The sequence below is a fragment of the Lycium barbarum genome, chromosome 12 (genome assembly GCF_019175385.1).
Source record: "Lycium barbarum isolate Lr01 chromosome 12, ASM1917538v2, whole genome shotgun sequence".
Classification (NCBI taxonomy): domain Eukaryota; kingdom Viridiplantae; phylum Streptophyta; class Magnoliopsida; order Solanales; family Solanaceae; genus Lycium; species Lycium barbarum.
In genome coordinates this window covers 1829391-1857242 of record NC_083348.1, presented here as the reverse complement: position 1 = coordinate 1857242, position 27852 = coordinate 1829391, and the positions used below count along the sequence as shown (strand labels likewise).

Below are 27852 nucleotides of genomic sequence, written 5' to 3'. Positions count from 1 at the left end.
TCGACTACCCGTGTTTCATCCCTCCTCGGTTCGGTGACACCCTTCGACCTCTCCGGAGCTGCCTTATTATTTTTGCTTTGCAGCTGAGCTATTGCAATTCCCTATTCGGCTATGGCGGTTCCCTGTTCCTGCAACATTTCAAAAATTAAACGTAAGTTAATCTCATCCAGAGTATCCGTGCTTCCGGCCTTGGGCCCGAGATAAAGTAACTGAGTTATGAGTATTCAAGGGATCAATGGTCGGTAAGATGGCATTCTCCTGGTTCACGGTGTTCTGTCGGTTGAGGCCTTCCCTCGAATCAATAGAGTTTGGATCTATTGGATCTGCTGGTAGGTTCCGTAACCCACTGTTCTCATTTTCGGCCACAATCTCATTGTTGTTGACATGACCAGACTGTCCGCTGCTTGCCATTTGGTCCGTTTTTTGCAGGAATTGGCAGAAGCTTCCTTTATCAAACGGGTAAAAAGAGGTAGAAGGAAAGACTAAAAAACCACTATTATCCTAGCCCCACGGTGGGCGCCAAACTGTTTACCCCGAATTTCGGTATCAATTGAATTTGTAAGTGAGGCATAGGATATGTGGATGAATTTTAATCTACCTTTGGTTGATACGAAATATATATGAATTTGTTTGCTATAATATATATAGATATATGTGTTAATGTCTTTAATAAATTTATTGATATTGGTGATTAAGCTATATATATCTCTCTGTGTGTGTGTGTGTGTGGCAATATATATATAGTATTGAATGGATGAACAAAGTCAAAGAAAACTACAGATCTGGACTAAAGTCAGAGAAAGAGAGAAAGATTCAATATATTTTTGGAAAAATACATCAAAACACCCCTAAACTATACCCGAAATGTCGATATCACACCTAAACTATACGAGCGACCTATTACACACCTTAACATCTTAAAAGTGAATTTAAGACCACCCTGCAAGGTATTATACCACTTTCACAGCTTGTGGTGTTCCACACGCGCATGCCACGTGGAAATAAAATAAATTTTATTATTTTCAGTACTTTTTCTTTTTTCTTTTTAAAATTATTATATTTTTTTTTTTGCAACTTCCTCTTCTTTATTCAACCATCCCCCCAACCCCTCCCCTTCTCCTCCACATTCCCGCCACCCCCAACCCCACCCCCTTCTCCTCCACCTTCCCGCCACCCCCCAAAGGGCAGTTCATGCAATTTCTTCATTATTTCCTATTTGAAGGGCAGTGCGTGCAATTTCTTCATTGCCCATTTGAAGGGCAGTCCGTGCAATTTCTTCATTACCCATTTGAAGGGCAGCGCGTGCAATTTCTTCATTGCCCATTTGAAGGGCAGTCCGTGCAATTTCTTCATTGCCTATTTGAAGGGCAGTTCGTACAATTTCTTCATTTTTGTTTAACAACAATGAAGAAAATTTCCCATTTGATGCAAATTTCTTTAATATTTCCCATTTTATTTTATAGGTAGATTAGATGCAAATGGCAACAAATTTGCTATCAACGTTACATCAATGGAAATTTCACAAGTATACCAATGGAGGATTGTTGCTTTGGTGGTGGAGTTTCACTGGGGAGGGGGAGGAGAACGGCGGTGGGGAGGGAGGGGGGAGGGTGGTGTTGGTGAAATGAAGAAAAAGGGTTTGGGGGTGTAGGGTGGCGTGAAGGTGGAGGAGAAGGGAGGGCGGGGTGGCAGTGGCGATGGCGGTGGCGGTGGTTTGAAGCTGGAAGAGATGGGGGTGGCGTGGGGTGGGGTTGGGGGGGCAGTGGTGGTGGAGGAATAATTTTTTTAAAAAAATTTAATTTTGACTTCACTTGCCTATTTTTGAATTATAAATTTTATTTATGCCACATCAGCTCTGGAGGGGCAAAAAATATCACTTTTAAGATGTTAAGGTGTGTAATAGGTCGCTCGTATAGTTTAGGTGTGATATCGACATTTTGGGTATAGTTTAGGGGTGTTTTGATGTATTTTGCCTATATTTTTCTATTACAATGTTCTAGATCTGAAAAAAGCCAACCTCTCAAAGTAGTAAAATGTCCTCTATTTATAGGTTTGTCTCATGGGCCTTGAATACAATACAAAGCCTCTTAGAATAAAGAAACCCTAAAAGGATAAGATAGGACTGTACGGTCTGACACCCGTACAGTTGTCAGTACAACATGACAGAACGGTCTTGACGCGTGGCAGCACCGCAACTGATTAACCGGACCAACGGCCACATTCAGTTCGAACATGAAGTAACCGGACCAACGGTCACGCGAGTTTGACTTGGAAAAACCGGACTAACAGCCACGTTGAGTTTGGTTCGGAGACACCGGATCAACGAATACACTTCTCTTATTTCGGGTCATCCGCATTCGGTGCAATCCCCCCGGTCTGAAGAAAAGACCGACCATACTCGTGCTCATTTGGACCTACCATCGGCCCCCGGTCTCACTGGTCTTACATTGGCTCGGTTTTAACCGTATACGGTCTCATAATGATTCAGCAAGCCATGTGGTTCGCTCGGTCACATGTAAGGCACCGAGTGCCGTGTTTCGCCCAGGCCATGGTTCAGGGCGTGATATATTCTCACTTGGTGATTAATACAATCAGGTTAGTTACCAATATATATATATATATATATATATATATATATATATATATATATATATATATATATATATATATATATATATATATATATTATATGTCATGAAATTTATCTTACAATAAATTATATAATTAAAGGTAAAATATAAAATAAAAATTAAATTATTTCGAAATATAGAAAAAATCACACTCCTTTTGGAATGACCCAACAAGAAAATAATGCCAGCTAAAATGGAATAGAGGAAGTAATATTTTGATGAGGGGTGCATAGGACATTGCAGACATTTGAAAGGTCCATAGTCGCTAAAATATTTTTCTAAGGTGATCTAATGTTGTCTCAAATTATTTGTTGTGGTTACTAAAAATAGTTATCTCAAATTATTGTTTGCATAATTAACTATTTTTTCCCATTTTACCCTTAGTAGAATTTTGTCACTAGTGGAGATGACACATAAATAGAATAAATAATTAATGAAGAGAGAATATAAGTTAGATATAAATAAGGGTAAAGTTACTCAAATAATCTCCTAATTAATATTTTTTACGAGGCGTTTAAAATAAAAAAACGACAAATAATTTGAGACAGAGGGAGTATTATAGCATTAACTCTTGCCCCAGTTTCCAAATTTGATCATTCTATTTACTACTCCCTCTATTCACTTTTACTTGTCCCATATTTCAAAAATAGATTTTTCACTTTTATTTGTTCACTATCTTATTTTACCCTTAGCATTGACTGTGTGAGGACCCACAGCTGGGCCTTGGCCATACTGTGAACCCTTGTGCCAGCCCCTTACAACTGGACACCATGACTTGTCATGACATACTCAGGTATTGTATGGCAGGAAATCACACCAGTTCGCTACGCGCTGCAGCTCAATTGGTGAGAGTCGTCTCCTTCGGGAGGACAAAAGGCTTGAGGTCACGGGTTCGAAGCGCTGCAGCGCGTAGCGAACTGGTGTGATTTCCTGCCATACAATACCTGAGTATGTCATGACAAGTCATGGTGTCCAGTTGTAAGGGGCTGGCACAAGGGTTCACAGTATGGCCAAGGCCCAGCTATGGGTCCTCACAAAAAAGGCGACTTATGTTTGAGGATCCGCAGGTGTTACCCATGCATGCTGCGGGTTGCCCCCCATGAACATGCGTACATGACATGTAACACTCAGCCATTGTATGTGAAAGGGTGCTTAGCCAGTTCGCACACTCTGCAGAGCTTCGAACCCGCGACCTTGCAGTCACTTTTGTCCTCCCTAAGGAAGCGCCTCTTACCAGTTGAGCTGCAGCTCAATTGGTAAGAGTCGATTCCCTCAGGGGAATGTAAAGGTGACTGCAAGGTCGCGGGTTCGATACCAGCCGCTGCAGCGTATATCGAACTGGCTAAGCACCCTCTCACGCACAATACCTGAGTATGTCATGTCATGTACGCATGTTCATGGGGTCAGATACCCAGGGGTTTCACAGTATGGTTAGCGCCCAGCTGTGGGTCCTCACAGACTGGTCATTCCAAATCTTTTTCCAAATCCATTAACCTATATATGCATCAATTAATATGAGTATCATGATAAATTATGCAATTTATTTATTATGTCTTAGGGTGTGCGAAGTGCACAATGGACAGGTAAAGGTGGTCGGAGGGAGTACCTTTTGCTTTCTTTCCTCATGTCAGAATATGACTAACTTTTTGGATGGCTACTTGTTAGTATTACTTCACTTAAACCCTCCAAGAGTAGGGCTGGGCATAAATATCGAAAATCGAAAAACCGAACCGAACCGAACCGAACTAGTTTGGTTCGGTGTTTGGTGTCCACCGTCAAAAAACCGAAACCGAAATAGCCGAACCGAAGTTTGATAAAACCGAACGCGCATCGAAATTTAATACATTACCCAAAAAAATTAAAATAGTCCAGGCCCATTAAGTTTAAAGCAAAAAAAACCCAATTGTAATTAGTCCTCTTTTGCATTTGTATTCCTAATTTTCCACTTCAATTGAAAAAATCAAATATCCTTTACAAAGAAAGGTAACTAGGATGTCTCTTTAGGATTAATGTATGTCCTTTATGTGTTTTCTTGATTATTCTTACGGTATGTATATAACACCTAGTAATCCTATGTTATGATTATAGTTTTCTGTTCTTGTGTATTCTGTTTGTTTGATTTTGATTTTAATTTATCAGTTTTATGTTTTATTGCTTTTGAGAATATGAATTAGTGTCAATGGAATCGCTTCTAATATTATATTAAAAAAAATGAATTGAAAAAACCGAAACCGAACCAAACCGAACCGAACCGAACTTTAAAAAATCAAAACCGAAAGAACCGAACCGAACTAGTTTGGTTTGGTGTTTGGTGTCCACCTTCAAAAAACTGAACCCGAAATAGCTAAACTGAAGTTTAATAAAACCGAACGCTCACCCCTACCCAAGAGTCTTGCAAAAGAAGAATACCAAAAGTTTGCATCCCTTACCCGGAGTAGTAAAGAAGCTTTGCACTTACAAAAGTTTCTCAACATCTTTTTGAGGTTTGATCTAAACACTTTGTTAGTATATTTTTCCCTTTCGTGCCTTATTTGTTTGCTTGTTTTCCTAATGGGTGACGAGCAAGAAAAAGTTTCTACTTTTCTCTTGATAGCTGAAATTTAGCGCTAGTTTTGTTTATTCATTCTCTCTTGGGTGTTTTTCCCACCGTGATTTGCTTATAATGAGCTGCTTTAATTGGTTTCTTTGAGACCCAAGCTTTGTTTGTTTCCAAAGTTTAAGTCTTTATCTATTTGTTTTGCAACTCAGTATTTCTTTACCTATGTAATGAATCTATGACTATTATGAATTCTCAAGTACTGGTACCTAGATTGTACTTCAATAAACAAAAAAAGTGTTAGACAATTGATAGTCACTACCCCAATAATAATTGGAAACAAGAGAAGACTGGAAAATGAAATTTCATATGTCCTCTAGACGTGAAAACTACCTACAATGAAGAGAAGTTGAAAAAGCTTTAGCTACTCCGTGTTACGTAAAACCCTAAAACCCTTTCTTAAAGGGAGAGAGAAGTGTTTTCCGGTAAAATCGTTAGCTACCAAAAAACGAAGTTAGAGATTTGTTTTTACGTGTTTAAAGACAAGTAGGTCGTATTCAATCCGGAGACTCTCTTGAATGAGCTCGGGGTTTGGTTGTTTTTCTTAAAAGGGATACAAGTAATAATATTTATCTAAGTTAATAGTGTAAATGGAAAGTAAGAAAATCACAATAATGATCAGATCTCCGAGAGCAAGTATATTTCTTAGCCAAATAATAATACAAGAAGTGAGAACTTGGGTACAAAAGTGTGATGCTCTTTCTTCTCTCCTAAGCTTCGTTTAGATAGACAGACCCTTGGTATGTTACTTAGGTGACGTCAGTTGAGTGACGCAACTTGTACTCTGCGCACAGTGACACTCTGCTCGATGATGGCTGATGTGATGGGAGTTGTTGGGAGTGGGAGACAGTTGTATAGATCCGTTGGAGACTCTTGCGACTGTGGAAACTTCTCGTCTACACTTTAGTCCTCCGAGCCTGCTTTCTCCCAATGTTCCGAGACCCAGCGTCCTCGGACATCGTGTTCCTCGGTACGAGAATACCCTCGGATATTTATTCCCACATACAAGAAGAAAAAGTTGCAACACATTGCTTCACTCCAATAGTAACTAAAGACTCTTTTTATTCCCATTAATTTACATTTAGCATCTGTCTCTCTCTGTACATGTGACAATATATTCGACTGATTCTCTTCTTCTGTAGCTTGTAGCTTGTTCTGTTGAATATGTCATCCTCGGACAAAAAAATGGAGACATATGGAGGAGGTAGGTATGTGTGTTTAACCAAATAGATCAAGAACTACCTGCTAAGAAATGCCGTATGAAAAACAAAAAGCAAAAAAAGAAAGGTCGTTGGAGATGGGTTGACAACATCACTTGATAACATTACAAACTATAATTGGGAATTTGACATAAAGACCATGACAGAAGACCTAAATTTCGTTCTCAAAGCCATGGTATGGTTCCTAGGAAGTCATGGCAAGTTGACTCTTTTGCAATTTGTACTGCTCTTGAAGAGCTTGAAAATCCAAAAAAAATTCAGGAAGCTTGTTCTCAGCCTTCTCGAAAAGGTATGAATGTCTTTCCTTTAATTTTTCATCCTACAATGCCTCACGCCATTATAGTGCTTAGTGAATCCAAATAATTGTTTCTTCTGTTATATAAGTAGTTTTTTTCTTCTTTTTATACGCACTAATTGATTTTTTTTAGGAGTATGCTTCTGAACAAGAAGAACGTGAAGCATTGAATAAGATTTGGAATATGAAGATGGAGCATCTGGATTTGATTGCGGATGCACGTGCTAATTTGAACAAGGTAAACCTTTAATTATCTCAAAGCTTGTATGTAACACCCCGCATTTTAGGACTGAGTTTAAGCTCATATCATTAGAGTTCTAGTGGAAACATGGAAGGTTTGAACGTTTTGCGAAAATAGTTGATAGGCCTATTTCGGGCAGCGATAACTCCTTGATCGGTTTGGAATTTTGGAAGGTACTATCAATGAAGTTGTAGTATGTAGAAATACCTTTCTAACGATATAAGGATCAAGCCAATCAGAGATCGGAGCAAGGAGATATGATCGTCTCAATATGGCTAATAGTAAGGCACTTGAAATCCTATAGAATCGGCTAAGTTTTTGATACGTCTGCCTTCCAGTCAAATTTCATGCAAATCCGTTGGGAATTTGAGAAAACTTCCTTGATGAAAGTTGTATCCCTTTGAAATAGCTTTCCAACGGTATCTTACGGGGGTCAAACGGACATCTGGGCAAAGAGTTATGCCCATTTTACTGAAGCATGTTCGCTGGAAATTTCTGCCAGCGTAACGGTGACGTTACGGACCGTAACACGTGTTACGGGCCGTAACAGTGGACCGTAACGTCCCGAAAATTTCCAGAACCTCACTGGAAATTTTCACCAAGGTACGGTACCAAGTTACGGTCCGTACCTCGTGTTACGGGACCGTAACAGTGACCGTATCTTGGTCCGTATATACGTTTCGGGTCACCTGACTTCGGGAGGCCATAACCCTATCATAACTTGGGAATTTGGGAAAACTCAAAGAACGAAAGTTGTAGATAATTGAAAAACCTATCCAACCATAGGTTGTGGGTTCACAGGAGACGTCGGGATAAGGAGATATGGACGTTTTAAGACAGCAAGGTCTCAACCCGTTTTCAAGTTGGGTCAAACCCATTTTCCCTTGGTATAAAAGGGAAATATAACCCTAGCAGCCCATTTCTTTCTCCAAATTCAGATTTTAGAGAGAGGAAGTGAGAGAGAAGGGAAATTAGAGAGAGAAATTAGAAAATCAACCAAGTTTAAGGCCCCGAATCCCAAAGCCCCTGAAGGAAAAAGTGTAGTACAAGTCGTTGTCGTCATTTTAAGCCCAAGATCGGACTTGGGGGTGTTGATTTCGTGATTACTACTCTTGAAAGGTAATATTTCTACTCCCTAATCATTTATAGTTATGAATTGATGAATTCTTGAGAGTATAATAATTGGGTTTGTTGAAGATGATTATATGAACTATGTTAGAATTGTTGGATTGATGACTTGGGATTGTTGTATTCATATGGATTATGAAGAATGATGTTAATTGCATCTAATTGAGACTGTAGAAATTGTTAGAAGTAAAAGAATGGGGATTTGGTGAAGAAAACACCATTAATGGGGGTTATAGAGCTTCATGCCCACTAAGTGTTTGATAAAATGCTTAGATGAACAAAACATGGATATTGTTGCTAATATAGAATCACTATGACTTGTATGCTATAGATTGAAGTTGAAGGGGGTGAAGGACATTGTGATACGCCCAAAAGCGGAAGGTTAAGGTATGTAGAACTTCCATCCACATGTGGGAACTTCTATGTTCTTCCCCATGATCCGTTTAGTAAATTCTATGAAGTTCAACTCCTAGGGCATTAAACCCAATGTATTGGTAGCCCGTAATTATGTATGTATGTATGTACATGAATTCCGTATATATGTTCGTTATTGTGTTCCTAAACCTCCATTTCGGACATTAGGAATCCTAGCTTAATCCATGAATCATGAATTCTTCCTCATGTGTTCTCATGATGTTTATATGAAATTGTAAAATGTTATTTTACAAATTACAAGCATGTTTTCAAGTCAGCTACAAACGTATGATTATGCATTATGGTATTTCTCATGATCAAGTTTACAAGTTATTTCATGAAAATATGTTTACAAGTCCTTTCGTGAAATCATGATTTCAATACAAGTACAAGTTAATTCACGAAAGTCATGGGCTTCTTAGCCAACTATATTATTTTCATGTTCGGGAGTTGTAATAATACCGAGAAGGCTCAGATAGCCTGAAACTACGTATGCCAACGTAGGATAAGAATCGCTCCGCCCAGTAGGACGATTCCTTTATATGTTCCCCATTGAGGGATTTGGATCCATTCATGTTATGTTCATGTCTCGTGCCCCGGCAAGGTACGAGATGGCTTAGCTGATCGGGCAGAGATCAGACTCCACGCTCCTCCCCGTGGTGGTTTATGTCGGTATTATAGATTATTACAGATTACTACAGACTATCTCATGCTTCCAGTACTCAGTTTCAGTTTTAAATTTCATGATTTTGTACTCATGCTCATGCTCATGTTCATGTCCAAGTTTTCAGTTTCAGTTCTTACTATGTTATTACATGTTCCATGTTGTTTCTTCCGGTTGCTTTACATACCAGTACATTCAATGTGCTGACGTCCCCTTTTTATTGCCCGGGGGCCTGCATTTCACGATGCAGGTACTGATATACAGGACGACACATCTGCTCAGTAGGACAGCATTCGTATCAGCTTATTTGTGAGCCCCATCTCATTCGGGGTTTAGTCAACTTTTATCTTATGATTAGTTATGCATCTAAAGGTATGCTGGGGGCCTTGTCCCAGTAAGTATGTTTTTCAGTCAGACTCATGATAGAGGTTTCATAGACTAGAACAGACAGTTATGTCATGTCAGATAATCGAAGTCGCATAGCCATTTTGGCTCACTCATGTTTAAACAAGTACTTTATTAAGTATTATGACTTATTATGTTTTATAAAGGCTCATCATGCATTCACGTTATATTCCACTTATGTTATGCATCATGATGATTCAGCAAGTCATTTGGTTCGCTCGGTCACATGTAGTCAGGCACCGAGTGCCGTGTTACGTCCAGGCCATGGTTCGGGGTGTGGCAAAGCTTGGTATCAAAGCCTAGGTTCAAGTGTCTTAGGGAGTCTATGAAACCGTGTCCAGTGGGGTCACTTTTATATGTGTGTGCGCGCCATACATATAAACAGTTGACCACCAAGACATTCAGGATTGTCTCATTTCTTTCTACTCTAGATCGTGCCATAAATCTTAGAGCAATAAGAAACTTCTTTTCCTCTCGAATTACGTACGTTTCGAATGTGCAGGAGATGAATAGAAAATTCAAGGTCCAAGTAAGGATGTTTACCCATAGGGGGTACAATTGTGCAGTACTTACTGGTAACGAATGAGACTTCAAGTGCTATTGAAAGTGGAATGAATGGTATGTTGAATGATAATGATGTTCTTGAGAAAGGTAAATCATGGAGGATCTCAAAGGAGTGGTGGGAGACAGTTTTCTACCGGAGGTCATCAGGACCCACTCTATCTGCAGTTAAAGATTGAAAGGGAAAATAAACAGGAAAGTGTAACATGTACAGTTTGAGTTGGACATATGAGGTAAGTTAATCATTTCTATACTGTTGTCAAAATTGGGAGCCCTGTGTGGCTACGATATGATATGATATATGTATATATGTTGGCCTTGTGAGGCATTGTTGGTATTTCCTGCGTGCAGGTTTTGGGATAGTAAGAAATACATAGGAAACTCTGCCAAATTTTTGCCTAGAAATAGAAGGAGAATAAGATATAAATTCGTAATATGTCTGGAAAAGCCATGTAAATAGTAATGATAAAATTTGACTAAGTTACGAGTGCGGCTAACCTTGAGAAATATAATTTGATTCCCTATTCAGATGAACACTTTGAGTGGGTGACAGTTCGGATACATCCGAATGTGTGTTAGAAACCAAGGGCTTAAGTTAAGTTCAGAGTAGAGTGATTAGTGGAAGAAGAAATCAGCTAAGCCGTAAAAGAGCAAACTACAGAAGAATAGCCTTTAAGAGTTGTCAAAAAGGGGTTGTCCTAATATTTACAGTGTGAGCAGAGTTAAGTCATTAAGATGGAGTATGCCAGTTATGAATACAGTAGCAACCCGTTCATGTAAGTAAATTTAGTTTTTCCCCATGAGAAATTGCTCAGATGTGAGTCAAAAAAAAAATCGTCAGTGTTGTAGAATACAAAGAAATTACAGAAGATAAGAAATGTTAATTGCAATCCCATCAGAAGAGAAGAATTTATAAGTATAAGATGTTAGCCTTGGTCTAAGGGGGAGATGCATAAATCGCTAGTAAGTCCAGCGAGATAATTGAAGACCTGAATGGTTAGTATGAGATATGAAGAACCTCAGTTCAGTTAAGTTGGCATAATGAGATAGTCTCCATAAGAAATATGCCTCATCTTAGAGGAAACCCGAAGTGAGTAAAATGATCGTTGAACGAATCGTGTCAAGTTCAATTACTATCGATTAGGCGATCACAGAAAAGCTATGAGATCATGCCCAGTTATGTGTCATAAAGGTAGTGCCATTGCACAAGCCTCTAATCTCTAAGGTGCTCGTAAAAGACTTAGCGTACAACTGTACTATGAGTATTTTAGGAAGTATCTCAAAAAAAAAAAAAATCAAGTATGGGAAGTACAACTCATGATTTAGGCAGACAAGAGAACTAAGGTGAAAGAATTTCACTACTTCTCCCAGCTAGGAATTCGACTTTCAGACTCCGAAGTGGGTGGAGTTATTGCCCAGAACATGGAATTCCTACTTGGTCATTTAAGTTAGAGAGAAGCAGTTTGGTGATTCCTACTTGCTGCAGATGAAAGAGGGGATTCACGAATAGAAAGCCTTAGCTTTTGAACAGGAGGGAGATAATGGTACCTTGAGATATCAAGGCAGATTATGCGTTCCAGATGTTGATGGACTCAGAGATCGAATCATGTTAGAAGCTCACAACTCTAGGTATTCCATTTACCCAGGTTCCACTAAGGTGTATCATGATATCAAGGAGATTTACTGGTGGAACGATATGAAGAAGGATGTGGCAGATTTTGTAGCTAAGTGCCCGAATTGTCAGCAAGTGAAAGCCGAACACCAGAGGCCTGGTGGCTTGGCTCAGGGTGCTGATATTCCTGTCTGGAAATAGGAAATAATCAATATGGGCTTTGTATCAGGTCTACCTCGTTCAACTAGGAGGCATGATTTAATTTGGGTAATTGTGGACAGACATACGAAGTCAGCGCACTTCTTGCCAGCTAAGACCACAGATTGAACAAGAAGATTATGCCAAGTCATATGTTAATGAAATTTCTGGATTGTATGGGACCTTAGTGTCCATTATTTCAGATTTTGGTGCTCAGTTCACAGCGAACTTCTGAAAATCCTTTCAGAAAGGATTTGGGTACGGAGGTGAACCTTAGCACAGCTTTTCATCCTCAGACAAATGGTCAGACAGATACGCTATTCAGATCTCATGTTATGATACTCATGTTAGTTCAATACTCAGATATCTATGTCAGCTTAATACTCAGGTATCAGTCCAGTACTCACGTATTCATGCCAGCTCAGTATTCAGCTAATCCAGTATTCAGTTAGCTCAGTATTCAGTCAGCCAGTCTTCAGTCAGTTCAATAGACATTCAATTTAGTATCTCAACAGTTTAGTAGTCATGTATTCATTTAGTTCAGTAACCATGTGTCCTTGATTTCAATGGTAATTGGGATGATCACCTGTCTCTCATTGAGTTTTCGTATAATAATAATTATCAAACTAGTATTGGGATGGCTCCATTTGAAGCTGTGTATGGGCAAAGGTGTAGATCACCAATTGGTTGGTTAGAAATTGGTGAAGCAGAGTTGCTAGGACCAAGTTTGGTTTATCAAGTTATGGAGAAAGTCAAGTTGATACAGAAGCGTTTGAAAATGACACAGAATTTCCAGAAATTTTACACAAATGTGAGACAGAAGAGATTTATGATGAAGCACCAAGATTTTGAGGTATGTAAGCTTTGTTTTCATGCTTTTGGTCGTGTGTGGCCAATGTATAATGCTATTGTGATGTAGCCCTGTGAGGCAATGATATTATGGGTTGTTGTGACAGGTTGGTAGTGCCGTACTACAGGGGAAACTCTGGCGAAATTTTTGTAGAATCCTGAATGTTATAATTTGCGGACGTATGTTCCAACAGAAGGGGAGAATGTTACACCTAGGAAATTTCTCCGTTAGCGTACCGCGAATAGACCCACGAAGGGTATGACGTATACGACATGTTGACGAGTAAGAAGTAATAGTTAATGATTCCAAATGAGATTTCAAAGACATTTGAGGTAGGAGACGAAAGTTGTTAAGGAAAGCAAGGTATACGTTGTGTGTTGGGCAAGAATTACGAGTATCGACATAATGATGGCTTAATGACATTTTGGAGAGGAGTTATAATGTCCCTTATGTATTCCTGCCTCACGTTTAACGTTCGAGTTCATGTATTCGCTATTCATGTCTCATGTTTGGGCACTGATGTTTTCAAGAAACTATGTCATGTCAGTTTTCATGCCCCATGTCATGCTATGTCTCATGTTCCACGCTCATGTCAGCTATCCAGTGCCCATGTTCATGTCTCAGTATTCACGTTTCCATGTAACCATGTCATGTTAATTCAGTCTCCATGTTTCATGTCATGTTTCCTTCACGTTCATGTAATCAAGCCATGTCTAGCCATATTCTTAACCATGACCCATCATTCGAGGACGAATCATCCCAAGGGGGAGATATTGTAACACCCCGCATTTTAGGACTGAGTTTAAGCTCATATCATTAGAGTTCTAGTGGAAACATGGAAGGTTTGAACGTTTTGCGAAAATGGTTGATAGGCCTATTTCGGGCAGCGATAACTCCTTGATCGGTTTGGAATTTTGGAAGGTACTATCAATGAAGTTGTAGTATGTAGAAATACCTTTCTAACGATATAAGGATCAAGCCAATCAGAGATCGGAGCAAGGAGATATGATCGTCTCAATATGGCTAATAGTAAGGCACTTGAAATCCTATAGAATCGGCTAAGTTTTTGATACGTCTGCCTTCCAGTCAAATTTCATGCAAATCCGTTGGGAATTTGAGAAAACTTCCTTGATGAAAGTTGTATCCCTTTGAAATAGCTTTCCAACGGTATCTTACGGGGGTCAAACGGACATCTGGGCAAAGAGTTATGCCCATTTTACTGAAGCATGTTCGCTGGAAATTTCTGCCAGCGTAACGGTGACGTTACGGACCGTAACACGTGTTACGGGCCGTAACAGTGGACCGTAACGTCCCGAAAATTTCCAGAACCTCACTGGAAATTTTCACCAAGGTACGGTACCAAGTTACGGTCCGTACCTCGTGTTACGGGACCGTAACAGTGACCGTATCTTGGTCCGTATATACGTTTCGGGTCACCTGACTTCGGGAGGCCATAACCCTATCATAACTTGGGAATTTGGGAAAACTCAAAGAACGAAAGTTGTAGATAATTGAAAAACCTATCCAACCATAGGTTGTGGGTTCACAGGAGACGTCGGGATAAGGAGATATGGACGTTTTAAGACAGCAAGGTCTCAACCCGTTTTCAAGTTGGGTCAAACCCATTTTCCCTTGGTATAAAAGGGAAATATAACCCTAGCAGCCCATTTCTTTCTCCAAATTCAGATTTTAGAGAGAGGAAGTGAGAGAGAAGGGAAATTAGAGAGAGAAATTAGAAAATCAACCAAGTTTAAGGCCCCGAATCCCAAAGCCCCTGAAGGAAAAAGTGTAGTACAAGTCGTTGTCGTCATTTTAAGCCCAAGATCGGACTTGGGGGTGTTGATTTCGTGATTACTACTCTTGAAAGGTAATATTTCTACTCCCTAATCATTTATAGTTATGAATTGATGAATTCTTGAGAGTATAATAATTGGGTTTGTTGAAGATGATTATATGAACTATGTTAGAATTGTTGGATTGATGACTTGGGATTGTTGTATTCATATGGATTATGAAGAATGATGTTAATTGCATCTAATTGAGACTGTAGAAATTGTTAGAAGTAAAAGAATGGGGATTTGGTGAAGAAAACACCATTAATGGGGGTTATAGAGCTTCATGCCCACTAAGTGTTTGATAAAATGCTTAGATGAACAAAACATGGATATTGTTGCTAATATAGAATCACTATGACTTGTATGCTATAGATTGAAGTTGAAGGGGGTGAAGGACATTGTGATACGCCCAAAAGCGGAAGGTTAAGGTATGTAGAACTTCCATCCACATGTGGGAACTTCTATGTTCTTCCCCATGATCCGTTTAGTAAATTCTATGAAGTTCAACTCCTAGGGCATTAAACCCAATGTATTGGTAGCCCGTAATTATGTATGTATGTATGTACATGAATTCCGTATATATGTTCGTTATTGTGTTCCTAAACCTCCATTTCGGACATTAGGAATCCTAGCTTAATCCATGAATCATGAATTCTTCCTCATGTGTTCTCATGATGTTTATATGAAATTGTAAAATGTTATTTTACAAATTACAAGCATGTTTTCAAGTCAGCTACAAACGTATGATTATGCATTATGGTATTTCTCATGATCAAGTTTACAAGTTATTTCATGAAAATATGTTTACAAGTCCTTTCGTGAAATCATGATTTCAATACAAGTACAAGTTAATTCACGAAAGTCATGGGCTTCTTAGCCAACTATATTATTTTCATGTTCGGGAGTTGTAATAATACCGAGAAGGCTCAGATAGCCTGAAACTACGTATGCCAACGTAGGATAAGAATCGCTCCGCCCAGTAGGACGATTCCTTTATATGTTCCCCATTGAGGGATTTGGATCCATTCATGTTATGTTCATGTCTCGTGCCCCGGCAAGGTACGAGATGGCTTAGCTGATCGGGCAGAGATCAGACTCCACGCTCCTCCCCGTGGTGGTTTATGTCGGTATTATAGATTATTACAGATTACTACAGACTATCTCATGCTTCCAGTACTCAGTTTCAGTTTTAAATTTCATGATTTTGTACTCATGCTCATGCTCATGTTCATGTCCAAGTTTTCAGTTTCAGTTCTTACTATGTTATTACATGTTCCATGTTGTTTCTTCCGGTTGCTTTACATACCAGTACATTCAATGTGCTGACGTCCCCTTTTTATTGCCCGGGGGCCTGCATTTCACGATGCAGGTACTGATATACAGGACGACACATCTGCTCAGTAGGACAGCATTCGTATCAGCTTATTTGTGAGCCCCATCTCATTCGGGGTTTAGTCAACTTTTATCTTATGATTAGTTATGCATCTAAAGGTATGCTGGGGGCCTTGTCCCAGTAAGTATGTTTTTCAGTCAGACTCATGATAGAGGTTTCATAGACTAGAACAGACAGTTATGTCATGTCAGATAATCGAAGTCGCATAGCCATTTTGGCTCACTCATGTTTAAACAAGTACTTTATTAAGTATTATGACTTATTATGTTTTATAAAGGCTCATCATGCATTCACGTTATATTCCGCTTATGTTATGCATCATGATGATTCAGCAAGTCATGTGGTTCGCTCGGTCACATGTAGTCAGGCACCGAGTGCCGTGTTACGTCCAGGCCATGGTTCGGGGCGTGACATTATACGCCTTATCTTAACAATCAAAGAACAATGAGATGACACATTATGCCCTACAATTTGATCATATGCCAACCTCACACAGTTGTTTTAGTGTCATTCAATCGCTTGAAATTTGAATTCTTCTTTCCAAAAGATGCCAAAATTAAACAATATCCCATTTCATTAGGATGGGGATTGATAAGCTATTTGAAAGTTAGTAATCTTAGTGGCATGGATAAGTTTTATTTTCAATGCTAGATAGACATTTTAGACCCTATTTGATGGCTTAAGGTGTTTTAGAGCTTCGCTACATTTACAATTATGAAGGTTAATTTATCTATATATATTTAGGGAGAAACCTCGGTTCAACATATACACTTACATTTACATTAGCAGGGTTTGATTATTTTTTTTATTTACAGGATTGATGAATTTATAATGATGGGGTTAAATTGATGAACAGATCATCATCTGTGGGCAAAGGATGAGTAGTTAGCGACTCTGATTAATTAGCTGTTGATATTTGAAGGAGTAAGGACCTTTAGGGTGTGGTACAGGTCCGTCATGCTTTATTTGAAATGTTAATTATCTTAGTGGCATGAATGAGTTTCATTTTCAATTAAGCTAGTGTAAATGAACAAAGTATCATTGTACTTCCAATTTCCAAACATAATTAATTTAATTGAAATTGCATTCACTTCGCAGATAACAAATCACGGGAGTGATGAATTGTCAAAGATGGGAATGACAAACAGAAGAAGAAGAAGCAGAGAAAGTTGGAGAAATTAACAGAGGAGAAGGAAAACAACAACATTATTGATGACGGAAAGTAGCTGGTTCGATGCGTTGAAAAATTGCAAGAGTTTCAAAAGGAGCTGGAGAAGATTAACGAAAAAGCGAGTGGTGAATTGCTGAAAGTAGCACAGAAGTACAATCGGATCCGCCAGCCGATCTATGAGAAGCGGAAAAATATTATTAAAGATATTCCTGGCTTTTGGTCGACAGCTTTGATGAAGCTTCCTATTCTTGGTGGGCTTTTCAGTGAAGAGGACTATAAAATTTTCAAGTTTCTAAGTTCAGTCAAAGCGGAAGACTCTGAAGATGTAAAATCGGGTTGTACCATCACTTTCAACTTTGATCTTGTGAGGACCCCACCGCCTGGGTCGCCCAGGACCGGTGAGTAGACCCCTTGCGGGCCCCCTCCATGACATGCATGCTTGACATACTCAGGTATTGTATGGACAGGAAATCACACCAGGGCGCAGCGAACTGGTGTGATTTCCTGTCCATACAATACCTGAGTATGTCAAGCATGCATGTCATGGAGGGGGCCCGCAAGGGGTCTACTCACCGGTCCTGGGCGACCCAGGCGGTGGGGTCCTCACAAAAAAGGCGACTTGTGTTTGAGGATCCGCAGGTGTAACCCATGCATGCTGCGGGTTGCCCTCCATGACTTGCTCATGTACACTGCATTATTGTAGGCAGGAAATCACACCAGTTCGCTGCGTGCTGCAGCACTTCGAACCCGTGACCTCAAGCTCTTTGTCCCCCGAAGGAGAGCCTCTTACCAGTTGAGCTGCAGCTCAATTGGTGAGAGTCGTCTCCTTTGGGAGAACAAAAGGCCTAAGGTCACGGGTTCGAAGCTCTGCAGGGCGCAGCGAACTGGTGTGATTTCACTGCTACAATACCTGAGTATGTCAAGCATGCATGTCATGGAGGGGGCCCGCAAGGGGTCTACTCACCGGTCCTTGGCGACCCAGGCGGTGGGGTCCTCACAGATCTAAATGCTTATTTTGAGAACACAAAGCTCTGGAAGACATACACCTTCCTTGAAGATGATGGACGTACAAAAATTATTGCTTCGTCAATAAAATGGGCAGAAGGCATGGGAGTTGCGGAGGAAAGCTTCTTTAGGTGGTTCAGTGAAGTCAATCAAAGGGATGAAGTTGGTGATATAATCAAGTATGAGTTCTGGCCCGACCCTTTAACTTGTTTTTGTCACGAGGCAGAGAAAGAAGGTGGTGAACTGGTGATGACAGTGAAGATGTTGAGGCAGACAAAGTCCGTGATATGATAGTAAAGGACAGTGAAGATGAGGCTGACGATGAGGATATGATGAAGCAGCGCTAGCGGTTTGAATTATTGATGATCTTTTGGTGCTTTCATTTTCAAATTAAGTAGCAAGTTAAGTTTTCTGCTAATGTCATACGTATTTGAATACAAGAAAAATAGATTAATGTCAACTTGGAATTTGCTGCGGTTCAGATGTATCTTGATGCAAGTTTATTTTCTTGGACAACATTCTGATAAGATCCGGCTTGTGGAAGACACGGATTCAACAACAAAAATGCGGAAACTAAAGATAGATTAGAATTCAAAGATGAGAAGTGAAGAAGTTGGGATGAGAAATAGAGAGATAGAGTAAGACCTAATTAGTAAAGGAATTATAGACAAACTTAGGTTTATGAAACTTAAATCATCTTAATCGATTCCTACTAACAAGCCTATACTATTTGATAATCAACCAAGAGTAATCCTAATGAATCCATGATAAGTCGTGGATTTTCACGCTTTCTCTATTTCTATTATGTTTTTGTGTGTTTTAAGGGTTTGTGAGTTCAAGGACATAAAGGGAACATATTGGCAGAAAAGGGAGAAAACGAAGAGAATGTGGCTAAGATGCGGCACCACATATTCGAGATGCGGTCGCAAAGTGTTTGCACAAATCAACAGAGAGTTTGCCAAAATATAGATGCGACACAAGATGCGGTACCGCAAACTCCAAAATGCGGTCGCATACTCCAGCTCTGAGTGACCAGTGAATCAGACAAAATGCACTAGAAATTTACTCCTACAATTCAAGATAGGCATTTTACGCCTAACAAAAGGCAAAGTATTATTTAAATTAGCACTGTAATTACAAGCCTGCAACAAATTAAAAGAATAACAATATATACATGTATCGATTAAGAAAATCAAAAATACATATAACTTTTTTTTTGAGCTCTTTCGGAGTTAATTCCTTTTCGTCTGATGCTCCCGACACCTATCAGAAACTCACAGTTATTTTAAAATAAAAAACACAATAACGAAATAAAATAAATTCTACCACAATATGCCTCAGACAAAATACCTCGAGAGATTCTTATTTGCTATTTGCAATTTTTCATTGTCTCGTGTGATTTACCCTCCGGCTCAACCTACAACCATTTTCATTCACATGAAAAAGTACATAAATTTGGGATTTTCAAAAACGAAATCAATTAGTACATGAAAAATCTAACTATAATCGGTTATAGAAGAATTGAAGATAGATGTACTAAAAAGAAGGCGTAATACGGCAAAAAAATCCAATAATGGGGAAAAGGGCAGACAAAATAAGAAGCAAAATCTTTCTATGCAGAGATTTTTGAATGAGAAGAGGAAAAGTAACTTTGTATGCAATGAAAAAATGTTCTCTAATATTTGTAGTAGGCAATATAATTTGTAAAATATGAGGTAATACAACAGAAAGAGTATTAGGTGCATTAATTATCACAAACATATTTCCTAAAACTGCAATCAATTTAGAATTGTACTAAATTTACATTAGATTTTAGTTATTTTTTCATTGTTTTTACATTAAAAAGAGTGAGAGAATTGAGAAAGTATAATTATGTCTGCATGCTCTCAAACAAAACAATTGATATTGCTTCAACTTTTCATATCCCTTATTATAACCCCATTAATATCGTTACTAAATTTCTTTAATTATACTAATCTGCATCATTATATTTTTCACATCAAACATATGTCTACATAGGAAACTAAAGTTATAAATTTGTTTTTCAAGTATATCATGTGATTAAGAAGGTGTTGTACTTACATGTATTGAAAATAATATTTATACAATATACAAGAGCTACTAAAACTCTTTCAAAATTTAAAGGCTACTAAATTTTTATTTTTAGATATGCCTACACTTTATTGAAATTTAATAAGATAATGTTGGAAAATTCATATATAAAGTGATGTTTTGTACCTTGATATTTCGTTGTCTTATCTTCTCTTGCATTTCTGCATTGACTACGTTTCTTTTGAGCCGAGGGTCTATCGAAAACAGCCCCTATACCCCATAAAGGTAGAGGTAAGGTCTGCGTACATTTTACCCCCCCCCCCCCCCCCCCCCCGCGTGGAATCACACTGGGTATGTTGTTGTAAAGTGATGTATTACGACTACGTGAAGTGCAGGTAAGTTTTCTAGTAATATAGTTAAGACAAGTAAAATGTTCATTAGTCATATCCAAAAACAAAGACGAAATATTAAGACTCACAAAATACTCATTAATTGGTAGCAGAGCGCCAACAGTAGTCTAGCTAGTAAGAAAATCGTACTATTAGGCTAAACCATCCCAAAAAACTCTTAATATGATGTATTATTGTTCACCTTGGCCCAAGCTCGCACGGTAGTGTCATGGAATCTTTTGATTCTTTTGTTAGGAGTCTCTAATATTCTGTGGTTGTGAACATTATTATTTGGAATAAAATGTGCCTTTATTCTCATATTGTGTATCTATGATGATCATTTCTGTTCACAGTCACACTATTTGTTAGTCACATCATGGTATCTTGAGGTGAAAACTGGTTCACCCAAGAGTTTTTGGATGTTTAACCAATCAGTCACATCATGGTTTCTTGAGGTGAAAATTGGTTTGCGCACGTGTTTTCATATGTGCAATTTGTTAGCTACATTATAGTATCTTCCACGATTATAACTAGGAGTCCTCATAACACGGAAAAGACACCATATTTTTTTTAACAAGAAGAAAAGAGACTAAAGTTCGATGATCAAAGACTACAAGTTGCAAATGTTTTAAGCATTTGACGATCAAGATTAAAATACAAGATACATCAGCTTCAAACCCTTGAATTAAAACACATAAAATTTAAGATCAAACTTCAACCTCTTGGATTAAAATATATAAAAATCTAGATTAAGCTTTAAGACTTTGAATTAAAATATATAAAGTTCGAGATTAAGCCTTAAACCCTTGGATTAAAATACATCAAGTTCAAGATCAAGACTCAAGCCCTTAGATTAAAGACATCAAGTTCAAGGTCAAGCTTCAAGCTCTTGAATTAAAATCAATATTTTAAAAGGTAGTTTCAAGACTGGCCCCGGGGCAGGGCATTGGTAAAACGCCCCAGGGCTCACGTGTGGGGCTTAGTTCCTGTGAGGCTTACGCCTTAAGCGCCTGAATGTATGCCCTAAACACGCCTGATGCCCAATGCTCGGGGCTCGTCTAACAGTTCTTACATAAATTATATGTTAAATTCCTTGATTAAATCGTTGACCCTCATAATTCTTTAACAAATGAATGATAGTTTTACTATTTGAGAAATAAGAAGATTGGATGTAACTCAAATAACAAGTCGTAGTATTGCATATTTACTATTTGAGAACATCGTGAATGTGAATATCACTTAATATTTCTTTTAAAAATACATAGCCGAATTATACATTTTCACTTGTCATTGGTCTTTTGTCCTATGTATCAAAATTATCATATTTTATTATTTTGCTATTTGAAAGTAATTTTATTTTTATTCATGACAGAGTTACGTTTTAATTATAATATAGATACAGTTTATTGATTATTTGCTTATAGGGAGATAAAATGAATAGTGTGATAGTAAGATTGTTTTAATAAATTGTGTTTCTTTTATTGTTTGAAAGTTAAGATGTTAGAGTTGATTTGCATTTCATAATAACTTTTATTTCATTATATTGATTATACTTGTAAAATTATGTAATATAATTACAAGTTGTTAGTGGCGTATAATGGGTTGCTTTGATTAGTTCTTTGTGAGGAACAAACACATCTATATATATATATATATATATATATATATAATTATTATTTTTAAAATATAATTTTACCTATTTAGAAATATTTATTGTAATTATATTATTTTATGAAATACAAAAAATTAGACACACATGGGGCTTACCCTTGCAGAGACATATGTAAAAAAATCCCGCCTTATGCCCCTGCCTTTTAAAACACTGATTAAAATACATTAAATTCAAAAGCAAAATCAAGCCAAAGGCTCTTGAATTTAATATCCAAAAAGAAGAATTAGACAAATTGTAATATTCAGTGTATTTCAAATAAAACATTACACTTGTTATAATATTTTCTTGATTATTTTTTTACGGAGACATCTATTTATTTGCAGTGAGTTGATGAGGTGGTGGTCCACACGACCAGATTTAGCATTTTTCTCACAATTTTTATTTTATTATTATGTAATATATATAACCAGAAATTATGCTAAGTATTTGAATGTAGAAATGAAAACCAGATATAGCATGCATTCTGTTTCTTGTTTATTAGGACTTAGATCGTGTGGTCAGATGGAGTTTTAACTTTTCCTTTGGAAATGATGAAAATAATTACTCTGACTTTCTCTTGCATGACTCTTCATCTCCTCCCCATTAATTAAAGAAATCTAAAGGCAAGCTTCTTAATTAAATCCTCCTCCACTACTACACTCTCCTTCTTATGTGAACGGTTGAAGATGGAAGATGGAGGATTTAGCACTCCACAACAAAGAAAAACACAAACTTCTCCTTCCCAAGGTATGTATGTATGTGTTGGGTGTTGAGGATCATATATATGAGTTTCTTTCTTTTAAGGGTTTAAGTAAACAATGGAGATGCTTTTTTCAGTTTTCTTTTGGTTTTAAGATTTTACCCATAAAAGAAAATTGGGATACTATATATAGACTTCTCAAATGTATGGAATATCCATTATACCTTTCGTCAAACTATTAATAATATTCTTGATTTCATTCATTCTTCGAAGAATAAATGTTAAGCTTCCCAGCAGTTGTTAAGCTTGTTAATCATATGTATATATACATAAATAAATTTGTTGTGTGTTGCCAATGAAGGAATGCTATTTAATTTTCCATGTTATAATAAATTCCTTTCTTCACTATAACTAATTAAAACACCAGTAGTAGGGAGTATATGTGCACTTGGAAATGGAAAGTAAGATATGATATATTCCTTCTTCACTATGTATTCTCTCCCAGTGTTGTCTATTGAAATTCCAGGTTTGGTTTTTCTCCTATTTTTATCATTTGCTCCTATGATCATTCCATTTATTTTTTCAAATGCAGATTCTGAGACACCTTATTTCGTGGAAGGAGAAGATCAAATGTTGAGGAAAGCGAAACGGCCTCCTCCTAATGAGATAAGGCAAAAGAGAGCAACAACTAATTTAAAGAGAAGGCGACAAAATAAAAAGAATAGATGTAGAGGAAATGACTGCGAGGAAATGATGACATCATCCAGTGGGAAGGAGGGAGAAAAAGATAATTCCATAGAAAAGAAAAAGAAGGAAAAATGTCCAAGGTTGGATTATATCGAGACGCCATCACCAGATGATAATGATAGTGGTTCGGGGGAATCCAGGTGGGAGCCATCAAGTAAGAAAAAATTGATATATACCTAGTCACCATCGCTGGATCTTCAAAAGTGATGATAGTGGCCCGCATTTTCAGACTGAAGTACCTCTAAAGAAAATAGAGGAATCTGAGAGCAAGAGATAGAACACCTTGAAAATAAATAGTTTTCGTACAACTTTTTGTGGAATGAACTTTTAGGAACTTAGTTAGTGGTGAGCTTGTTGATTGATATGAGAATGGATTAAACTGTAGCATTACAAGTATATAAGAGTTCTTTATGTATTATTTGCCTTACATTGCACAGTTTAATATCCCTTCATTATTGACTTGCATCGAAGGTGATCATAAACTTCATTTGTCGGCAAAGTAGATGTAACTGATCAGTCTACAACAAATTCTAAAGGGGACTGTTTTAGAAGCTTCATCAATGGTCCGATGCTAAATGGAATTTACATTGACGAGTTATTTAATACAACAGTTCGCCATGCTCTGTCGTTCATGTCCTTATGTTATTACTCTGTTTTTCCTTTAATTTCAAGTCATCTAAAATTATAAATTTGACAATACCATTCTTTTATTCATCTATAAAATTATCTTGGCTAACAATAGGTTTTGCTATTGGTGTCTAGAAGATTTCTGTGTTCTATGTCTTCTTTTTATTCTCTAAGAATCCATCTCCACGTCAATCATGGCTTATAATTTCTGATGCAATTAGTTTGAGAAGTTTTCAGCTTCTCATTCACGTGCCAATAAATAAGCAACACGTAACTTAAATGCTAAATATCATAGTTTAGCTTTAGCATATTTACATTGTCTCTTATCTAGGGACTTGAAAGTTTGCTATCCTCTTGAATCTGTTAATTAGGTGATATATGCACTGTCCCTTATGAGGCCATTGTGTGTAGTTCAGTTTAAAACTACTGCATAATCTAGCTTGCATACAAGTCTTGCCTTATGTAGACGGTAAAGTTTTGATTCACTGTTATTTATAATTATTCCTAAGAAGCAATGATAAACTTTCACAAACATAAATAAAGGGAACAAGCAATTGTTAGCCTCATAGTCGTTTAGCTTAGAAGGGCTGAGTATTTGTTTTATTTTTGCAGGTAAACCCCCGCATTAGCAGAAATTAAGTGACCTGAAGGTGAAGCTTTTCACATAAATTGAGTAAGATCTCCTCTTCTTTTCTCCACCCAAGTGTTAGTGAATGCCTCCTCCAGACAGTTAAATCCTTGAAAATCAGTATGCAAACATTACGAAATGCACCCCCAAAGTCTCCCTTCATATCCAAGATTTAGAAAATATATTGCATTTGGATTTGTAGTTACTAGCATCCATCAATGTTCTGTTGTTCATACATACTTCAAATGATGTCAATACATCTATTAAAATAAATGTAAAATTTGGTAGTCAAATGTTAATACAAAAAGCTATTTACATGATGAATTTACCCAAACAAAAAACGCGCACGTGTGTAGTTGAAGCTGATAATGAAGAACTTTATTAGTTATGGTTCAGATTCCTCATCCTATCCAACTTTCACATCCCATTGGTTGGCAGGGATTTTTTTACAAGGATGCAAAAAAATGTTCAACGGAAGGATATAAATATTTTTGTTGCCAAATGCTTGCAAAGTGGAAACTGCCATCCTCTTCTCTAATCTAACTCCATTTATGACTGTTATGTTGTATATGCAAGCTTTATCAGTAAAAACCTTCTGAATAAAAACTTTTTGATAAATGCTTTAGCAGTAAAGACTTGATAAGAAGATTCAGTATAAACCAAGCTTGTTTTATGATCACTAACCTTTTGTGTATGGGACCTGCTTGGCATGAGTAAAATTTCAATTGTTTAAAACATGTGTTGATTTGAATAGGTTGTGTAATGTGCACTTGGAGACTAAATTTTACGATTTTAATAGTACGCAAAACTCGTAGTTCACTACAGTGATGAAATAAAGTTGGACATAATTGGCTTAACATAGTTAAAAGTGATAAACTGACTGTAGATTATTACTTCCAACTTTTGCATATAATTTAGCTTGAAAATGTGCATATAAGTTGCAGTTTTTCACGTAGTAATATGTTTCATCGGATTGATATGCATTCTGGGAAAGGAAGATGAGCAAATGAGACAAAATTACTACTCCCCTAAGGCATGATGGAGTAACCTGCTTTGCTAAAACTTGAATTAGTAGACGCTGTACTAAAGCATTTCTAGAGCTTAGATTCACCTATCCAAAACATTGAAAAGGAAGTTCTAGACCTTATCTATTCATCTGCACAATATTTTTTCAATGTTTTGATTTAGATGGTAAAGGTGATCTTCTAACAAGATTTAAAGTATTTTTGCCACAAGCTCCTATGCTAAATTCACTTTTGTAGGTTGTATCCTTGCCACCATTGATAATTCATTTCAGTGATGATAAAAGTTAACTCAAAGAATTATATTCTTGATGATACTTTCCCTTTGTTGGTATTTGGATATCTTAACTGAATGATTACTTAAGTAAAACATAGTATGTGACACATGAAAACTTTAGTTGTTATTACTTAAGCAGCCTATCTTCTGATAGAACCCATAGTTGGCAGTAGCTTCATTTAAAATTAAGTCCAAGAACTTATTACCTAAATGTTAGACGAGAACTTTTGGTAGACTTTGTCTAATAATAGAACTTCAGGTAGATTTTTCCAATAAAAAAGGAATATTCAAGACAAGTTACAGATGAATGAAATTCTAAAATAAGATCTGAACTTCGTAGCTAATACCAGTTGGGGAAACAGAAGCAGAAAAAGTTTCCATCAATGTAAAAACCGGCACATCCTCATTCCAAAGCTTAGATCTTTCGATACTCTGTTAATACTAATTTCTACAATTTTCCTTGCCAGCATAATTCTGAATGTTGCTCCTTTTTTACTTGTTTCTGCGTAATTCTTTTCTATACTGCGCTTCAGTTTTGCTTCATGTCTAATGCATTTTTGCACTTATTGTTCAGTTTATGCACCATGTTCTTCATGTTTGCAGATTTTCCTGCATTCTGCACAAACCTTCTACGTTTAACGGTTTCTGTATTTCTTTTGGGTGCATATTTCTGCAATTTGCACATATTTTTCTTAGTTCGACTCATACTCCTTACATCTGGAATAAAAATTTATTCAAAATTGAACATAAGAATATATCTCAAGTATATTCAACTTTTAGCAGATACTATGCTCTGCCTGATTTCTACAAATCTCAGTAAAGCTTGCTTGGAGGTCCTACCCCCTAAGCGTCTTCACAACAATAGATTGGGTCTTCATAGTTCACACCTTCTTTCACAAACAATCACGAGTGATATGCTAATCAACTTTTCCAGGGCCTGAGAATATTAGACATTTAATAGCTTTTTGGAAGCAAGATGTGCAGTTGGTCGTCTGGATTATATATCAACGATTTCAGCTATAGTTTGTTTCTCTTTACTGATGAGGAGGATGGTACATTCCAGAGAGCTTTTGCAAAATTGTTCATGTATGCCCTCTGTTTGGTGAAAAGAATCAAACCACATATATTCTATGGTATCGTCGCAAAGCTCATCATCATTTGGTTCAACTACATGTATTTATAGTTTTATACAGCAAGCCTTCTCTCCTTCCTTTAAATAAAAAACATAGTTAAATAATTAATGTTAATTGGTGTATTTCTTTTCTACTTACTATAAAGGGGAGTTTGAGAGGACGAACAGGCGTAATTATGGAGTTTCAAGTTTACTTTAATTGTACATCATGTATTTTCTGTTTGTACATTTCGTTGTTCTGAAAAACACGGATATCTTTTGACCAAATTCTATTTGCATCCCTCTAACTTCAGAGAGCAAACACGTGGTCCCCTTTTAATTCCTCTTCGTTCATTCTGAAGTAGGCATGTACTATGTAAGGCACGTGTGCTACCTCTTTGGTGTTCCAATTAGCCACGCTTTTTGTTAT

The 27852-nt window shown here is 37.3% G+C and overlaps 1 protein-coding gene, 2 long non-coding RNA genes and 1 pseudogene across 3 annotated transcripts; all 4 read left to right on the top strand.

The window, feature by feature from the left end:
* The first annotated feature begins 247 nt into the window (after positions 1–247).
* On the top strand, positions 248–18530 carry LOC132622130 (uncharacterized; annotated as a pseudogene).
* On the top strand, positions 8194–9742 carry LOC132623377 (uncharacterized). Its single transcript, XR_009576216.1, has 2 exons — positions 8194–8497; positions 9439–9742. It is a non-coding gene; the product is annotated as an uncharacterized LOC132623377 (long non-coding RNA).
* Positions 14773–16322, top strand: LOC132623318 (uncharacterized). The gene is made up of 2 exons (XR_009576195.1): positions 14773–15077; positions 16019–16322. It is a non-coding gene; the product is annotated as an uncharacterized LOC132623318 (long non-coding RNA).
* Positions 18531–22869: 4339 nt separating the features above from the next.
* LOC132624915 (uncharacterized) lies at positions 22870–24304 on the top strand. The gene is made up of 2 exons (XM_060339675.1): positions 22870–23057; positions 23603–24304. Exons 1-2 carry the CDS (start codon positions 22997–22999, stop codon positions 23935–23937), a joined length of 396 nt encoding a protein of 131 aa, XP_060195658.1. The 5' UTR covers positions 22870–22996; the 3' UTR covers positions 23938–24304.
* Positions 24305–27852: the final 3548 nt, after the last annotated feature.